Here is a 17,446-nt window from a genome sequence, read left to right on the forward strand (position 1 = left end):
CTTCCTTCTGCCTGGGAAGAGGGTGGAAAAAACAAAACAGTACTGGTGGGAAAAAAATTACCTAGAGAAACATTCCTCCTCTTCAAGAAGAGTTAGCGGTATCTCGGGATTGGCATAAAGTGTTACCATAAAGAGGGTTTGGCCAATTCCATATATGCAAAAGGCTGTCAGAACCCTCCTGCCTTTTTTCCTTCTTGAGTTTGAATTGCTGCACTTGGAAGAGTTTTAAGAGCTCTCCTCAAGTTCAATTTTATCAACTGCCTCTGTCTTTATCAAATCTGGATATAATTACTGAAGTTAGCTCTGAGGGGAGAATGGGACCATTTTGCACTAATTGTACAGAGCAAGTGTGATAGTCTTGCATATTACTGCAAACATTGCAAATATTATTTTTAAATATTTAAACCATTAGTCCATATTGTATCCTCAGGGACAGCACCAGAGATTTTAAGCCTTTAGAAGTGTCCTGCACTTTTTCATGTATCCTCACTGTTTAGTTTAGACTAACATACCTTTATTATTGTGTATGTACAAAAAGAAACTGCAAGGTGTAAGTCTTTTGAAAATGCTGCTTTTTTGTTCAAAGTCTCTAATGAATTCAGAATTTTGGTGGATTGAAGTAAATGATGGTGCCAGAATAATACTAAAGTTGTAGAATTCAGATTGCAATTCTTTCAAATATACATTTTAAGATACACAGTTTCTCTAAAATGTGAGGAAATAAAATTCCTCATAAAATCTGTGTACAAGGAAGGGTTTTCACAACAATGAACGGCCTAATCAGGGCAAAGAATCCTCAGCTGAAAGCTCACAAAGAAATCCCTCTATCCTTTCTCCATTTTTTCAATTCTACTTTTCTCGATAGGGGTGTCTCACCAGAGAACCTGAAGAGTGAAAGATTTAAGTACAGGACTGAAATCCATCAAACCCAGGCTTGTGGTCCAAATCCAAGCAGCTGTCAAACCCAGAGACAGGAATGTATGCTCACTTCTGCCTAATAAAATTTGAATCAAACACTTTGCATCTGATTCTCCATGTGAGCTTTTATGCAAACTTCTAAAGTGCAAGGAATCCTGGGGTGGAAGAGCTATTCTGAGAGCTTTCACATAGTTCATGTAATTAGGGAAACCACTTCCTTTGATTGTAAGTGTTCAAAACAGCTGAATTTCTTCTTTCAAAGGACTCTGTGATTTGGGTCATCTCTTTTACTTGCTCTTTTATGTTTCTCAAGATGAGAGGTGAGACTGTAAAGCACATTATTTAGAAAAAAAAAAAGGTTCCACTTTTTGTTTTAGGGATTGAACTTCGACTATTCAAACGCTTATCATTTGGAAATCTATCTTTCTTTCCCTCCCTCTGTTTCCTTCCTTTTCTGATAAGCTCTTCAGTGGCTCAAGTGAATATAGCCCAAAACGCCAATTTAAACCTAAGGGAAAACTGAAATAAGGTACATAAAGGAAAAGGGACTCTCATTTTCCTTTGTGCAGTTGTGGTTGAATATGTAATTATAAAGGAGCTCTAGCTACAGGATCTCAGTCCCCATGTCACATTTACTTTTTCAATGGTTCTAAACATTGACCAAGCAAAAAGGCAGAAATACAGGTTTTTAAAAGACAAACAAAGCAGCTGCCCTGGTCTTTGAAGTGAGTTTGCAGGTTCTTCGTTTCTCGAAAAGGGAACGCAGGTCACAGTTTCAAGGCAATGACCATGTCACCAGAGCTAACAGCTGATGCCAATGTTGCTACAGAATCAAGTGTCACTCGCCCTGAATTTCTTAAGTCAGGCACCCTGTTAGTGCAGTTACTTCACAGTCATCTCAGTAACAGCTGTAACAGGCAGTGAATATTCCTCTTCTCACAGTATAGCATGGAATCATACTACTGAAAAGGCAGATTTCTTACTGCAGGTTTCAAATTTATTAAGTAAAAACAGAACACTTGTTGATCCTAGGAGGTTCCCAGTCAGTGAAAATTGCAGGACTCCTTCCAGAATTACAGCACTTACAGGGAATCAGTCTGCAACAGGAACAGAGTAAAACCACTTGGAACCCAGTGCCTGAAACCCCATTACTGCCAGCTTCTGCACAGGACAGACGAGACACTGGCTTGGAGAGATGACTTGACAATAAAGACTTTGGTACATAAACAACCGAGAACCCAAAAGTTAAGAGCAGAATTCCAAAAGGTGTTGTCCTTTTTAACAGGGTCTGGATCTTGCATTTGCCTTTAGGGCTCTCACAAACTTATGGGGGTAAAAGCAAGGCAGCATCCAAAAGAAAGAGGAATTCAACAGCTCCAAATTGTAGCCATCAGTTGCTACATACTACATCACACACATCACCCTCAGAACACAGGGACATATCACAGAGAAGTCGAAAAGCCTTTTCCTTGAGTTAGGAGATAAAAGGTACACAGCTCACAAAAATGGAAACCCACCAATCACTACTTATAAGCCTTCATGTTTGAAAGGTTTGCCTCAAATGCATCTAACATTACTAAAATTAAAGTTGTTACAAGATTAGACAAGAAGTGATTTCTGTGCTTTTCCCACCCTCTAATTTCACATAGGCATACACAACACTTTCTCAGCTCTGCAATTCTTCCAAGAGGAAAAGATAACCTCTCAGAGAATGTCACTCATTTGCTCAAGGGTGCATCAACTAGTTGATTTTAACAAGTTTTAACAAGTTTATCAGAACAACCTACTCATCTTTCCTATTTGGTCTCTGCCAGATAATAATGTGCAGAGTGCCTCAGCTTTCACTGAAAGGCTGCCATCTGCCCAGCCTGCATGCCTGTCTTTTGGTTTTACCACCTTCCAAAGAGCAACTTGCTACAAGCAACTGCATCTCATCTTCTGGTGTCTACCAAGACCTTCCTCACTTCTCCCACAACAGCTCAAGAGATTTTACAAGCCATGAGTATTTTTGATGTGGCTGCTGGTAAATCAGTTGCTCAATACACAAAATCCACAGCCATTTGGTCAGTTGTGTATATCATAACAGGATTTTTTTCTCCCTTGCCTGCACGTTTTAGGCACAAGGAACCTCAATTTTCAGGAGTTTTGGAGTAAAAAGCAACCAGAGGCAGAAGATAAGTGGGGAGGTGTGTGGCACTGTTCCTCCTCAATGACAACCAAGGGCCAGGCCCTATTTTGCCAAGGATATGCATCCATAGGAGGCCCCTCTTGTGTGCTAGACACCCAGTTTCCCAGAGGAGCAGACTTTCTTAAATAGAAATTATGCTGAATACATAATTCAGCATAATTCAGATTCTCTAAGCATTAGTCTAATAAAAAACATGTATTTTCAAATAGGATTCTTCCCCAGTAGCTGAACTGTAACAGATGAAACAATTAAAAAGAGAAACAGGGCAGTTTGGAGGCAGTTGGGTCAGAAGCACAGCTCTGTGTTTGCCCTTGCTGGGCCTCATCTCCCTGGTGTGTTAGCACAGTTAACTGAGTATTAGAGAAAGAGTTAATGCTGAAGCTGTTCACTGGGCTCCTCTGCAGCTTCCAGCTAACATAAACACATCTGAATGTTTCCCTGTGACTGTTTATATTGTCCTCTTAAAAAGGAAACTTTCTCTATCAGCACCTTAGTAAGTGGAAATAGGTAAATATGAAATAACTTTTACAGTCTTAGTTGTTTCATTACAATTAAAGAGACTGATTTTGATGCTTGCATTCAATTTAGGATATATTTTCTTTTTCCTCCAACTCTGTTTTGAGTGAAATCTTGTGTCCCAGACCCTTAAGTAGGGCCTATCTAGTTCTATAGAGCATTTTATTGCCCTGTCAAAAGCACAAAACACATTGTTCAAACTTCCATTGCCACCGTGTGTGTGGTGGGTAGTTTGGGGACCCAGACAGAGACTGTGGCCCCCATGCTCAGCTATGAATACTCGTGTGGAGAATGGCCTGCAGATTAATGGTTCCAGGCTCAGATCACATCAACTCCAGCACAAGCCTCTGACTTCATCTGAACCATCACACAGGAGTGCAACAACCTAGAAACTGTGTCAGATTCAAACAATACTTCCATGAAGAGCTACTCTGAGATCATCAGAAACAATCTGTCACTCTGTGTGCTGCAGTGAGTGCAAGTTTTTTAATTAGCACCCCCACGAATTGCAACACCAACAAATTTCAATGTGGGTCACAGACATTTAAATTTTCAGCTGTCCCTCAATGCAGGTAAGACTCAAACATGCAATCACTTTTCATCTCTCAAGTTACCACTCACCTGTCATTGTGGTTTTCTACTTGTAACCTTGTTTTAGAAAACCATATAGTTAAATAAATGTCTACATAATTCTAACTTAAACCAATCTTCGATTGCTTGAGCCTGCAACAGCCTAAAACAGCACTTTGAGAAAAAAGGATTTCTTCTGTATCCATGAGATTTCCACAGCAAAGCTTCAGGACAGCTTAAACATCCAAAAATATCATTTTGCAGTTAATCACTTCAACAGAAGCTCAGGGTCAGAAAATGTCGTGGGAGGGGAAACAAAAGAGCTGCCATTTGATGTCAAGGGTTTCTGGCATAAAAAAATATGCAACACAACCTCTCCTCCAAATTATAAATAGCAACTGAGCCCATGCAAAAAGAAACATCTAGAGAAAAATTAAAAAGAAAATTTTTAAAAAAAAGGAAAAAAAACAACAAACCAGCAGAAAAATGCCCAAAATAAAGAAACAAACAAAATAAACCATCCTAGGAAAAATGCCCTTAATTGCAACTAAGTATCTACTGGAAATGTGAGCAGCTCACTGTCAAACAAAAAATTGCAATTGACAGAATAATATTTAACACAATGTGGAATGGAATTAAACTAATTACAAAAGTAAATAATATTTAATAATATCCTAATAGACAGCATTTTGTGGATGGCAAAGAGGATAAGAAAGAATGTTTTCTAAACAATCAGAGATTTTCTTCCTATTCTAAAAAACACTTACTCATAATTTATAGGAAACCAGCACAAAAACTTGTTCACTTGCAGATGTTACACCTTCTGAGAAAAAAAACCCAACAAAACAACAAACCATTGAAATTGAAGATAACTGAGATAAAAGGGTCCAAACCTCACAGAGATATTCCTAACTCAGGCATCAGGCACACAGTAATTTCATGTGACTCAATCAAGCTAAGGAAGCTGTACCTATATTCCTAAGGAGTAGGACATGCAAGGTAATTTTACTTCTCACTTATAAAGTTTAAGGCAATTCAAAAGACAAGCAAAAGGAAACAATGGACATATCTGGTGTGTCTCATCTTAAAAATTTACCTATTAACCAAATTTGTTTACATAGCAACTGTTCAACACTGGCCCACAAGACAGGAGGACATGAGCACTTGTACTGTTTCAATTTTAGTACAAAATCTAGTAGTTTTACACCACTGACAGTTATTATGTCTCAACTGATTCAAAATAACTTTTGAAGCCACATACTGCCAGTATGGCCCTGACAAACCTGTTTCACTGAAGCTGATGTCCTATCAAATTAACCCCAAAACTGGCTTGATTTAAAAAAACACACATATACAAGCCAGTGTAAGTAAGAATCTTGAATTAAGATGGTCAAAAAAACCAGTAAGCCACACAACTTGTGCTATAAATATTCATCACTTATATGAGGCAATTCTTAAGTTGTTACTCATTCAGTGAAAAACTTGGTATAAAAATGTTTAAATACATGAGTAAAAAAATCCACTACAATAAAACGTAGCAAAATACAAACAAACACTTTTCTATGTCTGGATTCCTGTGTTTCAAAGATTGTTTTAGGAGGAAGAGACACAGGAATGAAGTATCTTAAAACAGACAAAATTAAACTAAAGCTTGTTCTTCTCAAGAATAATTGTATTTTGGCCATGTTACATCATCTTTCATTATACTGGTGTCTCCCAAATATTTTGGTTGCAACATATCTGCCACGACACTAATAACACAGTCTTATCCAAAGCATCCACTAAGAAATTCCCATGCAGTGACTTTCTTGACTCCAGGAAATATGACATTCATTTACAAAATAAAATCCTCCAGAAAATTCTCCCTTGAATAAAAGTCAAGAATAGGGCAAATAAATAATCAGTCAGATTCACTGCAGAATCTTCATCTACAGATGTAGATATCCAAATATCTAAACATATCTATTTGGATATCTATCCAAATATCTATCTGTCCTATCCAAAATGATTTATTCTGCAAGATATAGAATACACAGCAGCTGGAGCATCTGAAGTGATTTTGACAAGTTCCAGTCTATAGAGGGTTCTAAGTATTATCTTGATACCTTTTGAGAACACCCTAATAAGCACCAAGAGGAGCACTCTAAGCCAATTCATTTACCAAAATACATTAAAAAACCCAAACAGAAAACCTTTTAAAATACCTATTCTGTAAAACAGAAACTAAGACATTTTAAGACACTCCTCTGGTATAATAAATACTGTTTCATGTCCTCTTAACAGCTAACACCACATAATAGTAAACCTGAAAGGAGGTTGTAGCCAGGTGAGGGTCAGCCTCTTCTCTCAGGAATTAGCAATAGGACAAGAGGACAGAGACTTAAATTGCACACCAGGGAAGGTGAAGAAGGTTTTCACAGAAAGGGTGACAGAAGATTGGAATGGGCTGCTCAGGGAGGTGGTGGAGTCATCATCCCTGGAGGTATTTCAGGAAAGACCAGATATGGTCTAGTTGACAAAGTGGTGTTAGGTCATCGGTTGGACTTGATGATTTCAAAGGTCTCATCCAATTTAGCTGATTCTGTGATTCAGTTTTTCTTTGAATGAATATGAGGCTTGATGGGTTCCCATGAGATCACTTAATGTGAACTTCATAATTTTTCAGTAGAGGTGCAGATAACCCCGGAAAGTTCATATTCAACTCCTACACCCTGCATAATTTCATACAGCACACACTCTGAGCCCTCTCTCACTGTTCATCACTCTCAATACTTGCTGACTTAGACCTGAGAGAGGTAAGGGAGTAAAAGCTCCTAGAAAGAGCTAATGAAATAATAGAGCATCAATATTGCCCTTCATTACAGCCAGGACCCAGTGTGGAGAGTCATTCCAGGCTGGCACCAGAACGCCTATACCAGCTACAAACTGCAAAGAAAAAGAACATCTACTATTTTTAGTCCTATCAGGACTAAAGTATCAATTTCAGATTGTTTTGTTTTGCTTTATTTTACTCTGTTGTTTTTCTCTTGCTACTCTTGCAAATCATTGCCAGTCCTTACTCTCATGACCCACATTAAAATTATCACATGCTCTCTTTTAGCACTACAAACATGAATGAGGTAAGTCCAGTGACATGCATGTGATTATACTTAACTCATCCCCTTCAGAAGGTACAAACACAATCTATATTTTCTGGACAGTTCTTTCCAGAAGTGGATCATAAAAATCAAAAAAGTGAACAAGCTGTATTATATGCCGTATGAAAATTTTTATGAAGCATTAAAATATCCTCTAAAGCTTACAACACACATATTACATACAAGAAACCCTGACAATATAAAATTAACTTCCATGGTACTAAGACTCCAGGCAATACAGCATCAAAACTAGAGAAAGCACGTTTTTATTTTTGAGTCTCATAAAACTCAAATGCATTACTGACATGACTGAACAAAGCATAGTTAATCCTGCTCAATTTAACTTCTTCTATCCCTAAGTTAGTTGTGTTAGTTTACCAGAAATATTTAAGTATTTCCCAGCAAGATTACAATTACATTTTACTGGTTTTTTTCCCACCATGCTCCTGCAGTTTGCACAGACCATTGACAGCATTTTGAAAAAGTCCAGGAACATATGTCCTGCATGAAATCAAGTGATCTTGTACCCAAGTGCCCTGGTTGTAATGGCTGAAGCCATAAGGCTGCCCATCAATAGCATGGAGACAGCCTATGGACCATGGAGTACTTCAAATACCTGCAATATAAAAATTAAATTCAAATTTCAGGTGAAATTCTAGCAGTAGTAAACCTCCTGGTGAAGAACCACACTCCACACACCAGCTACCAACAAACTGCCATCCAAAGCACAGTCCTCAAAAGCAATGACAAATAACAGATGAACTTCAGAGATGGGCAATCAAAGGAGGTGAGTGCTCTTCAGTGAAAAGCTAACATGGCAAGGCATAAAACAGCATTTGTAACACTTCACTCCAGCAGTTATCTGCTCAAGATAATGGAGTCAAAAGAACTGCTAGCAATTTGCAGAATAAAGCCCCTGGCTCCAGTCTCTGCCATTCATTTCAGTGGGAAACAAATTACAGGTTTATCTAATAATTCATATAAATTCCTCACAAAAATACCAAACAACTTCCGGAGTAGTAGATGTGCAATTTTCTTCAACAAGTGGACACAATTATCACTTAGGGCAAAAGGACAGATCCTGCTACAGGAGGCACTTCTACTCTGCCACATGCATCATAAACATCATGCTGACAGCTTAATTTTCTATAAAACAATTCACTAGGAACTCCTGTTTCCTACTTGAAACCTCAAATCACTACAGTGCTTGTACTAGATGGTAAAATGGCAACTTAATTTTTGTTTTGCTGCTATTTAATCACTCAGACCACATTCCTACGTTTTACTTAATCAGCACAATTCTTGTCCAGTTTCACATCTGATACGCTAATCAAGGCCCTGTAAGCATATATACATATTTTTCCTAGCAGACCTGTTTAGTTGTATTTTTTCATGTAAACACACATCTCTTCCCATAAAGTTGCATTTTACTGCCTATATATAAAAAGTTAATGCCTTGCAGAGGTATTTCTCAGATTTCAAAGAGTTTCAAAGCAATCTGCGTGAGCAACTTCCAAGTATTTGTAAATTTTTCTAAGCACATATTCGAGTATGCTATGCTGGAACAAAAATTGCTTTGTTTCACATGTTAGAACTTGTTAGCCTCTTGGCTAATGTAAAACCTTCACGATCTTTGCTGGTTGTGATTGGCTTGTTTAATAAAATGACACACAGATACAGCATATTTGCAGAATGATACCATAACTCCGTTGACTTGGCTTGTTCCCTTGGACTTGGCTAGTATGAAATGCCTCTGAGCAAGTTTTTCACAACTCTCCCGTGTTTTCCCTCTAACCAGTTGTTATGGATTATTGGCAGCAGTTAACAGAAATACAAGACATGCAGTCATGGAGATAAAAGGACACTTCCTTCCAAATAAACTAGAAAGAGTAGAATCACAGATTATGCCAAGCTGGAAGGGACCCACAAACATCACCAAATCCAACTCAGCCCCACACAGGACCATCCCCAAGAGTGCCTGAAATCACTGTTCAAATGCACAGAATAATTAGTTTTCTGGACTAATTGCATCGAAGTATCTACTAAACACAGATACACAAGAGTTACAGCAAGTTATTTTTGTATTGATACCAGAATTATTAACTCACCACGACTTTCAGTGCAGCTCAGTCACAGACATTCATTATTGTCATCACTACAGATGAAGATTCTACATACGTAAACACATGACAGCCATTAGGGTCAGAAGACCTTTTGGCCACCAGGCTGGCCACTGGTACAGTACAGGCCATTATACTTCAGCAAAATGTTCCTGTGTTCAGCTCAACAACTTGATAAAAACAGTTGCCTAAAAAGACATCTCAATGAGAAGACAAGGATTCTCCATCTTCACTCATTTCATTTGTAGCCTGTGCCAAGTGTTACTCATCCTGACTCCTGATAACTTGTGCTTTTCTTTCCATTCTAATTTTTCTGGCTACAAATTCCAAGCACTAGCTCTTGCAATAACTTTTTGCACTAGATTAAACTATCCCATCATTTTCTCCATACGAAAATGCAATTTTTGTATAAGCTCTTACTTTTTAATTCTCCAAGGCTGTTGACAGAAAAGTTCTGCCAAAGCTTGTCAGACTTATTTAAAGCATCACCACTTGTCTCTCCACTGCCCTTCCAGAAAACTTTCAAGAGAAAGCGCCCATAACAAGCTGCTCCCATAACCTGTCTTGTTTAGTTCAAGTTGCAAATTGAAATAAACCAAATTTGTGATGGAATGCACTTGCTCCCCTTCTGTCAGCTCATCCTGATGGATGATATTCATCAGCCCCTCTTGACACCCCCACTCTCACTAACTTTCCACTCTGTGTTTTGCAGATTCCCTTGGGCCGCCCTTACAGTTCATTTACACTTTTAAACACAACAGAACCACATGTGCCTAACAATAATTTTCCCAGTGCTACATACCAAGATAAAGCATGCCTTGTTGTTACAAATTACTTGATCCTGATTTGCATATGCAAAACAATTAACCTAATTTGCCTAACAGCACCATGATATAAGCTCTTACTGAGTTGCAAGTCTTCATTAATCCCTAAATAAACACCTAAATTATAATAAACTCTTTCTGGCATATGGTTTCCTTTTCCTACTGTACAACCTGTGTTCCCTGCTACTCCAAGCTGAACTTGGTGTGACACTAACTTAAAAAAATGTATTTTTGATGAATGGTCCAACTGTGTCAAGTAATACATAGGATTTTCCTTTCTCTATTCTTTCCCATTCCATTAAGTTTTATGCCATCGTAAGATGTAGTAATATTTTTTCAAATTTACTTTCATAAAATGCTTTAAGTACGTAACAACAGGTCTAGCACAGACACAGGTGTAACCCCTTCAGAAACATACATGTTCAATAAAGATATTTCACTGACCCTGACTGAGATCTGCAAGCCAGATTATTTTTGAGAAGTACATTACTTATACTGTTTAGCACAAATTTTACTTTACATGTATCTCTTGATATAAACAAATTGTAGAAATAAAGAGGCAGCAGAAACTGACATTGGACAGAATGTATAAATCTTCCATTGTCCTAGAAAAATCTTGAGATCCTTTTTCATTATTTTAGACAGCAAAGTGCTTAATCATGATCAAACATGCTTATCTTATCACTAAGCATGACACAATCATGGCAGCTCCGCTGCTGCAGGAGTGGATGAACTTTGATGTCTGATTATTTACAAAGTCTATTATGCCCAGTGCTGCTCCGGTGTCCTCCAGTTTGTACCTGTCTTCCTACAACAGTGTGAGGCTACAAGCTACATACAGTCATGATGGAACAGCAGCCCAGGAACTGTGCTGTCCATCGCTACACTGGGGTGTGCTCACTGCTCCATCGGTGGTGCTGACCAGCAGGCACACTGGAGCACTGCGAGGACCACAAACACCAGATCTCTGCTGAAACTGTAAAAAGCTGAGGGGTCAAAAGGACTTCTAGGCAAATTTCAAATGCTCTAAAAAAAACCCAAAACCAAACCAACCTTAGTGGGTAAAGGTGCATTTAGCGAATTCTACCTTTTCCCCCAGGATTGCCAAGGACTCATCTGCCTTTCCACGTCACAAGACACCCCAAGAGGTGACTGGCAGAACAGTTAGGGTTAAAACTACCTCATTGTAGGACTGAGCTATGACTATGTGGCTATGACTAACTAGGAGCTAGTGGAGCTCTAGATCAAAATCTTCAGCAGACAACTCTAAGACTGTAGCGAATGTACAGATGTGAACCACAGAGCAGACGTCAAGAGAAGAAAATGGAGTCAGGTAATGACAGGAACACCACCTCCTCCTATCTAGCAGCATACCAGTGGTATCAAGGAGAAATTAGTAGCTCCACAGGTGCAGCCAGCTCTCCTCCTCCTCAGGACCAAGCAGAGGAGAGTTGCAAAACAAGAAAAGTGGGAGAGAACAGTGAACAGTAAATCAATAATGCTTTTAAATCAACTCCATCAGCTTGGACTACTCATTATGCTTTTACTGTAACCTCATCACTTACAGAGTCTCATAATTAAATGAACAAAAATCCCAAGGTAGTTTGCCTGCATCACCTAGAGGATGGAAAACACTTGAAAATAATTTTTGTTCTTGTTACCACAGCAGACAAAGTGAATGAAAAGTAAGCTTTTACCTCTTTTTCTATTTTGAGCAGCTTCTTTACTGCCACCTCCTTGTCCTGAGAAATCCATCGGGCTCGGTAGACACTCCCAAAACTCCCTCCACCGCAGTTCTCAAAAAACTGCAAGTCATCAAATTTAATTTGCACAAATGAAGCACTGGTAGACGACATCTCATAATGACAAAATATACCACAGCAAAACCTGTAAAGAGAAAAGCTTTTATTAATGCACATGCTCCAAGAATTTATGGACTTTCTTACCCATGCTCAGTCACCCCAAAATCAGAACCATAAGCACAATGCAGTAAAATCCACAGGCTGCAGGAGGAAAAGAGCCTGAGAACTTGCATTCCAACAGGCTGTGCAGAAGTGTGCATAATTTGCACAAGCTATTGGGAGGAGCTGGGGGACAGAAACAACTAACAGTATTCCTCAGGGCTATCCTGACGTTTCCTGAACGCCTTGGAAAAGCAAAAGGCAGGCATGTGGCTACCTTCTCCATGGACAGACAGGAAGCGTGCTCTCAGCTCCAGGTTGCCTGCCCGCTCAGGCACACCAGGCACGCCATCGTCCCGCCGCGATGGCCATGCACGAGGCACGCGCCACCCTGGCCAGGCAGGCTGCCTTCGGCGGCCAGCAGCGGTGGCCAGCGGGCAGTGGCACCCTGGCACACACTGCACGCCTTAACAGTGCTCCAGGCGAGGTCAGAGCACTTCATGCAAGGATGTGGAAAAACCTGGCCATGGTAAATCTCTCTTCCTGAGTGACTCAGTTCTGTTTGCACGTTGTAACAAAGCGCAAGTACAGAGTAATTCATCTGGGTTACAATATGTGGAATTCTGCAGCCTGTGCCAAGACTGGGGTCGGCAGTTTCAAGAGATGATCCCAAATCTGCTGACAGGGGAACAGAATGTCCTTCCCCGAGATTTCACGGTGATAAAGCCTATGGCTGTAGTGAATTTCAAGAAATGTTATCACCTAAATACATGAACAATGACTAATTTTAGGTTTCTTTTATTTAAAATCAGAAAGCTCATGTCTTTAGTGGGACTGTAGGACACGACACACTCCAGAACCATCTGCAAGTCTGCTGTGGGTTCAGTTCAGATGCACCAGCCTAGACAAAGTAGTTTTACTTACCAGCAAAAAGTTACTATATTTGCTATTAATGACAGAAAATTTAACACCATAAAATGAGAGATGAGTTTTAACAAAACAAGCCAAAAAAGAACCAGAAATTTTGGGTTGATGGTGAAAACTACACAACCATTTTCACCGGTAGATTACAGTACCAAAAATATACAATGTCTTCTGAGACACCCCCATTCCATAGGGTTTTTTGAGATAAAACATATTTTATGTGTTGTCCAGAGCTCTGAAACACACCTGTGTTAACTCCTTGTACTGCTGACTGCCAGAATCTCTCTATGTAACATTTCTTTATATCCCTTCTGTAAAAAACACAAAGGCATTATTTGCCCCCTGGCTCTCCTGATTGTGTAGCAACTCTGATTAAAATTTTGAGATACCATTTGATCAGGAATTTCTAGCAGTATTTGGTTGCAGCTATTCTCCAAATGAGAGATGAAGATATCAACATTTTTCTACATACAACATAACATAGAGCCTTCTCTGAAACTGCCTGCCTCATTTTATACCTCTTGACCACCCATAAAGACAAATGCTGACCAGTCCATGACAACCTCACTATGTGTACTGAAGGCATTTTAGCAAGGAGCAGACTTCAAGCCTTTCACTGACAGCCAGCCTACAGAGCTCTTGGAGAGGGAACATGAATGCTCTCTCCCCAGAACTGCAAGTCAGAGCAGGGGTTAGCAGTGGGATGTGAAATAAAGTCCATTCTTCCAGTACTCTTCAGCCTAATACAATTCTTCCAGTACACTTGTCCTAATACAAGTGTCTGAAGTGTCCTGCTAACCTTCTGTTCTTGTTTTAACCTTGTTGCTGTTGTTAATTTCCTGCCGTCCCAGAGTCACCTTTTTGCACAGTCTGCACACATTGTCTTTAGAGAAAGCTCAGAGGAAAGGAAATTGGTCAATCCTACAAATCAAGAGAGTAATGAACGTTTTAATGTTTTGTTCTTGGCCAGCACTGCTTCATCAGCAGATCTTCAGAAACAAAAGTTCATTTGTATCGTTTACTCCAGCAGTTACTCCAAGTTCATGCTGTCTCAGGCATATGTGACACTTTACAGACAAACAGAACAGGTTTACTTCCCAACCCAAAGACCTCACAATTTAAGGCCACAGCCCTGCACATATTTATGCACAGGGGTAGTCACACTTGAGCGAACGATTTCCTTACTGACAACAGAATTAGCCAGAAGAGTGATGTTACTCACGGGCAAAAGCCCATGCATCAACTAGACCACAAATATAACAGGAAAGTGGGAAGAGCTGAAAACAGATCATTGCATTTGGGATGACAGAAGGAAAAGGAAACCAAGTGAGAAGAAAAAAACATCCCAGGAAGGTTATTATGTGGAATAATTCACTATCTGAATTCAATAGCTTTGAAGGACTGTCAAATTATTTAATACTATTGCTCACCCAGAACCACAAAGTCAATTGTACAAACAAGTAAATTATTTGATTTCTGAAAATTACACTAGCAGAGAATAACATGCACACCAGAAAAATACAACTGAGTGCTTTTCTGATGGGTCCTCCTTAGTGCTTCAAACTTTAACTAAATTTTCATGGGCTTACAATGCAGTACCTGGCTCACAAGCACTTGCAGAAGCTACCATTCATTCTTTAAACTAAAATTCTCAGTTTCAGTTTCGCCTTCTCTTACCTACAGCAGTCAACTAGCTGCAGATCACAGGATCACACAGTGAATCAGGTGGCAAGACCTTTGAAATACTGAGTCCAACCTGTGACTGAATACTACCATGTCAACTAGTTCATGGCACTGAGTAACACATCCAGTCTTTCCTTAAACACCTCCAGCAACAGTGACTCCATCACCTCCCTGGTTTGTCCATTCCAACGTTTAATCAGCCTTTCTGTGAAGAAATTCCTCCTCATGTCCAGCCTAAAGCTCCCCTGATACAGCTTATGACCACATCCTCTTGTCCTGTCACTGGCTGTCAGGGAGAAGAGGCTGACCCCTGCCTGACCACAATCTCTTTTCAGGTAATTGTAGAGATGCTATAAGGCACCAGCACACAATAAGTTAATGTTATTTAAAGAATGATTCATTAGTTGGCACCAGGTTGTTCCAGATGCTTTTTTTCCAGAGAAAGTAGAGAAGATTTACAAGAGACACTCTTTCTTTAGAGATCTGGAATTAAAAACAGCCTGCATTCGTTTTCTTTTTCTAGATGAAACAACAGACCTGTTTAAACATCACTCCATATTTTTGGATTCGAGGTAGGCAATCCTCAATTAGAAAGATCAATCTCTGTGTTATGTTTGAGAAAACAACTGTTTAGATTAACAACTGCAAGTGACAAATCCACACACTTATTAACTTGTTTTAAAGATATTTACCAATATGACTTTATAACATTGGTTAAGATTTAAAAAAATTGACCAGGTATTTCATTAAACTCCATAGTCTTCCATTTGCATCTGAAACAAGCACAGCATTCCAACAGTGTGCAGCACTTTTTTGCACCTTACACTTCTGCAGCCAGGAGAGCAGCCCTCTGCAACACAGCCTCCAGGCCTGGGGCCTTACAGCAATTCCCCTGCACACAGTGAAAGAGGGTTTGGCACACGCACCCTCCTTCCCCACTCATGGTTTCAGGTGTTTAAGTACCATCACTGTGTAGCAGGGAAACACTGACTGACTTTGTTGCTTGTTCGCGATTAAATGAAAACATGACAATTCAGAAATGGTGAATGACAGGTATTTCAGGAAATTAACTGCTGGTTATTTCAGTTATTCCTGTGGGATCTTCCTGGGGGTAAAAGAATTTTCTCCTTTTTCTGTTTTATTTCTAATAGTTAGCATGAGCTTGTAATCTTGCAGCAACATCTACATCTTCTCCCGGCACTTTTTTTCCCACATAATAACTTGTATTTGAGCATGCTGTTGGAAGCTGTTCATTTCATACCAAAAAGTAACAGATCTGAGTTGCATTCAGCAGTGTTTAACATTTGAAATTATTATTTATCATTAGTATGTAACATGTCAGGACCACTACACAGAGCCATTTTGCAGCAAGTAAAGTCACCACAAGTTCTGAACACCAATGATGTGTGCTCCAATGATGGAGGTGTAGCAAACCATCCACCATCACTGTCTTCTTGTAATTAACAGAACTTTAGGGGATTAACCCATGTGAGGGTCCCAGCCCTGCTAAGGCAGGGGAACATTTGCTGTTCCCCTAGATCCCTCAAGGTAAGGCAACCCCCAGGCACACAGGCTGCAGATCAACCCTGCTGCAGGCTGCCCTGCATCTTAGCACAGCACCACTGGAAGAACCCAACATATTCACTTATACCTCTCAGCTCCCCACAAACTGCAATGTAGGGGAAGTGCTGCCACGCCCAGAACTCTGCTTTATTCCACTTACGAAACAGAAGACACTTCTGTTTGTCATTCAGCTGCTGCTCCCGGAGTATAGAGAGCCTCCACTTGAGGGACACAGAGACAGAAGGGAGGAAAGAATTTACAAATTGCACAGTAACTGCAACTCATATTTTGTTCAGTGCGTGGCTGTGAAACCAAAAATTGCATCTCTCATCTTGCACGTGCACCTGACGCTACTCAAGTATTCAATTACTGCAGGAAGAGCCTTTGTAATTTATTATGGGGAACAATCATGCAACTCCCTGCCCCTCACTTTACTGTGTGGTTCCACAAAGTAAGATTCAGTGCTTCTTGCAGGAAGGCACACTGCCAACATATTGCCAATAAAGTAGTAGCACACCACACTTGTGCTATCTTAAAATACACAGCTGAATGTGCCAAGTTTCCTTATTTGGCAAAACAGCCCATTTGCTTTCAGGATCTTTGACCATCCATTTTTAGACCCAAATCATCCTTTGTATCCAACATGGCCTGCAGTTCTTGAGCATACCAACCTGGATTTTTTTCAGCAGTATAACTATACAGTTAAATATATATATATATTTTTTTTTAAATCACATAAAAATGTCCTACAAAAAAATCCCACCCTTAAATATGAAAACATGGTTAACCATTGTCTTGTCCTAATAGAAAATAGAAAAGAAGTGACACTAAGCTACAAAAGATATTGCAGAAAGAAGTTTTTATAAATAAAAACAAACCTTAATCATATCATGAACTGCTGATGGATAAGGTGCAAACAAACTCCAAGCACAAATCCAAATTAAATATATCCTAATCTTCTAATCTCCCAATGAGTTAAAATAAAGCCAACAACCCCTACAACTCCTAAACTTTCTTAATCAGACTGAGTAGCAGTCCTGCAGATGGTGAGACTGGAGGCATGGCTCTGCCTACCTTAGTTACAGACTCAACAACATTTGAG

General features: G+C 39.5%; 1 protein-coding gene across 2 annotated transcripts in view; it reads right to left on the reverse strand.

Moving 5' to 3' along the window:
- MAP3K20 (mitogen-activated protein kinase kinase kinase 20) overlaps positions 1–17,446 on the reverse strand; it is a 90,063-nt gene that overhangs the window by 71,085 nt on the left and 1,532 nt on the right. For both annotated transcript variants that reach the window (XM_015634726.3, XM_015634728.3), the window contains exon 2: positions 11,971–12,160. In XM_015634726.3, the coding sequence (XP_015490212.1) occupies positions 11,971–12,129 (159 nt within the window). In that variant the 5' untranslated portion in view covers positions 12,130–12,160. The remainder of the gene's footprint in view (positions 1–11,970; positions 12,161–17,446) is intronic.

The sequence above is a fragment of the Parus major genome, chromosome 7, assembly GCF_001522545.3.
Source record: "Parus major isolate Abel chromosome 7, Parus_major1.1, whole genome shotgun sequence".
NCBI classification, from domain to species: domain Eukaryota; kingdom Metazoa; phylum Chordata; class Aves; order Passeriformes; family Paridae; genus Parus; species Parus major.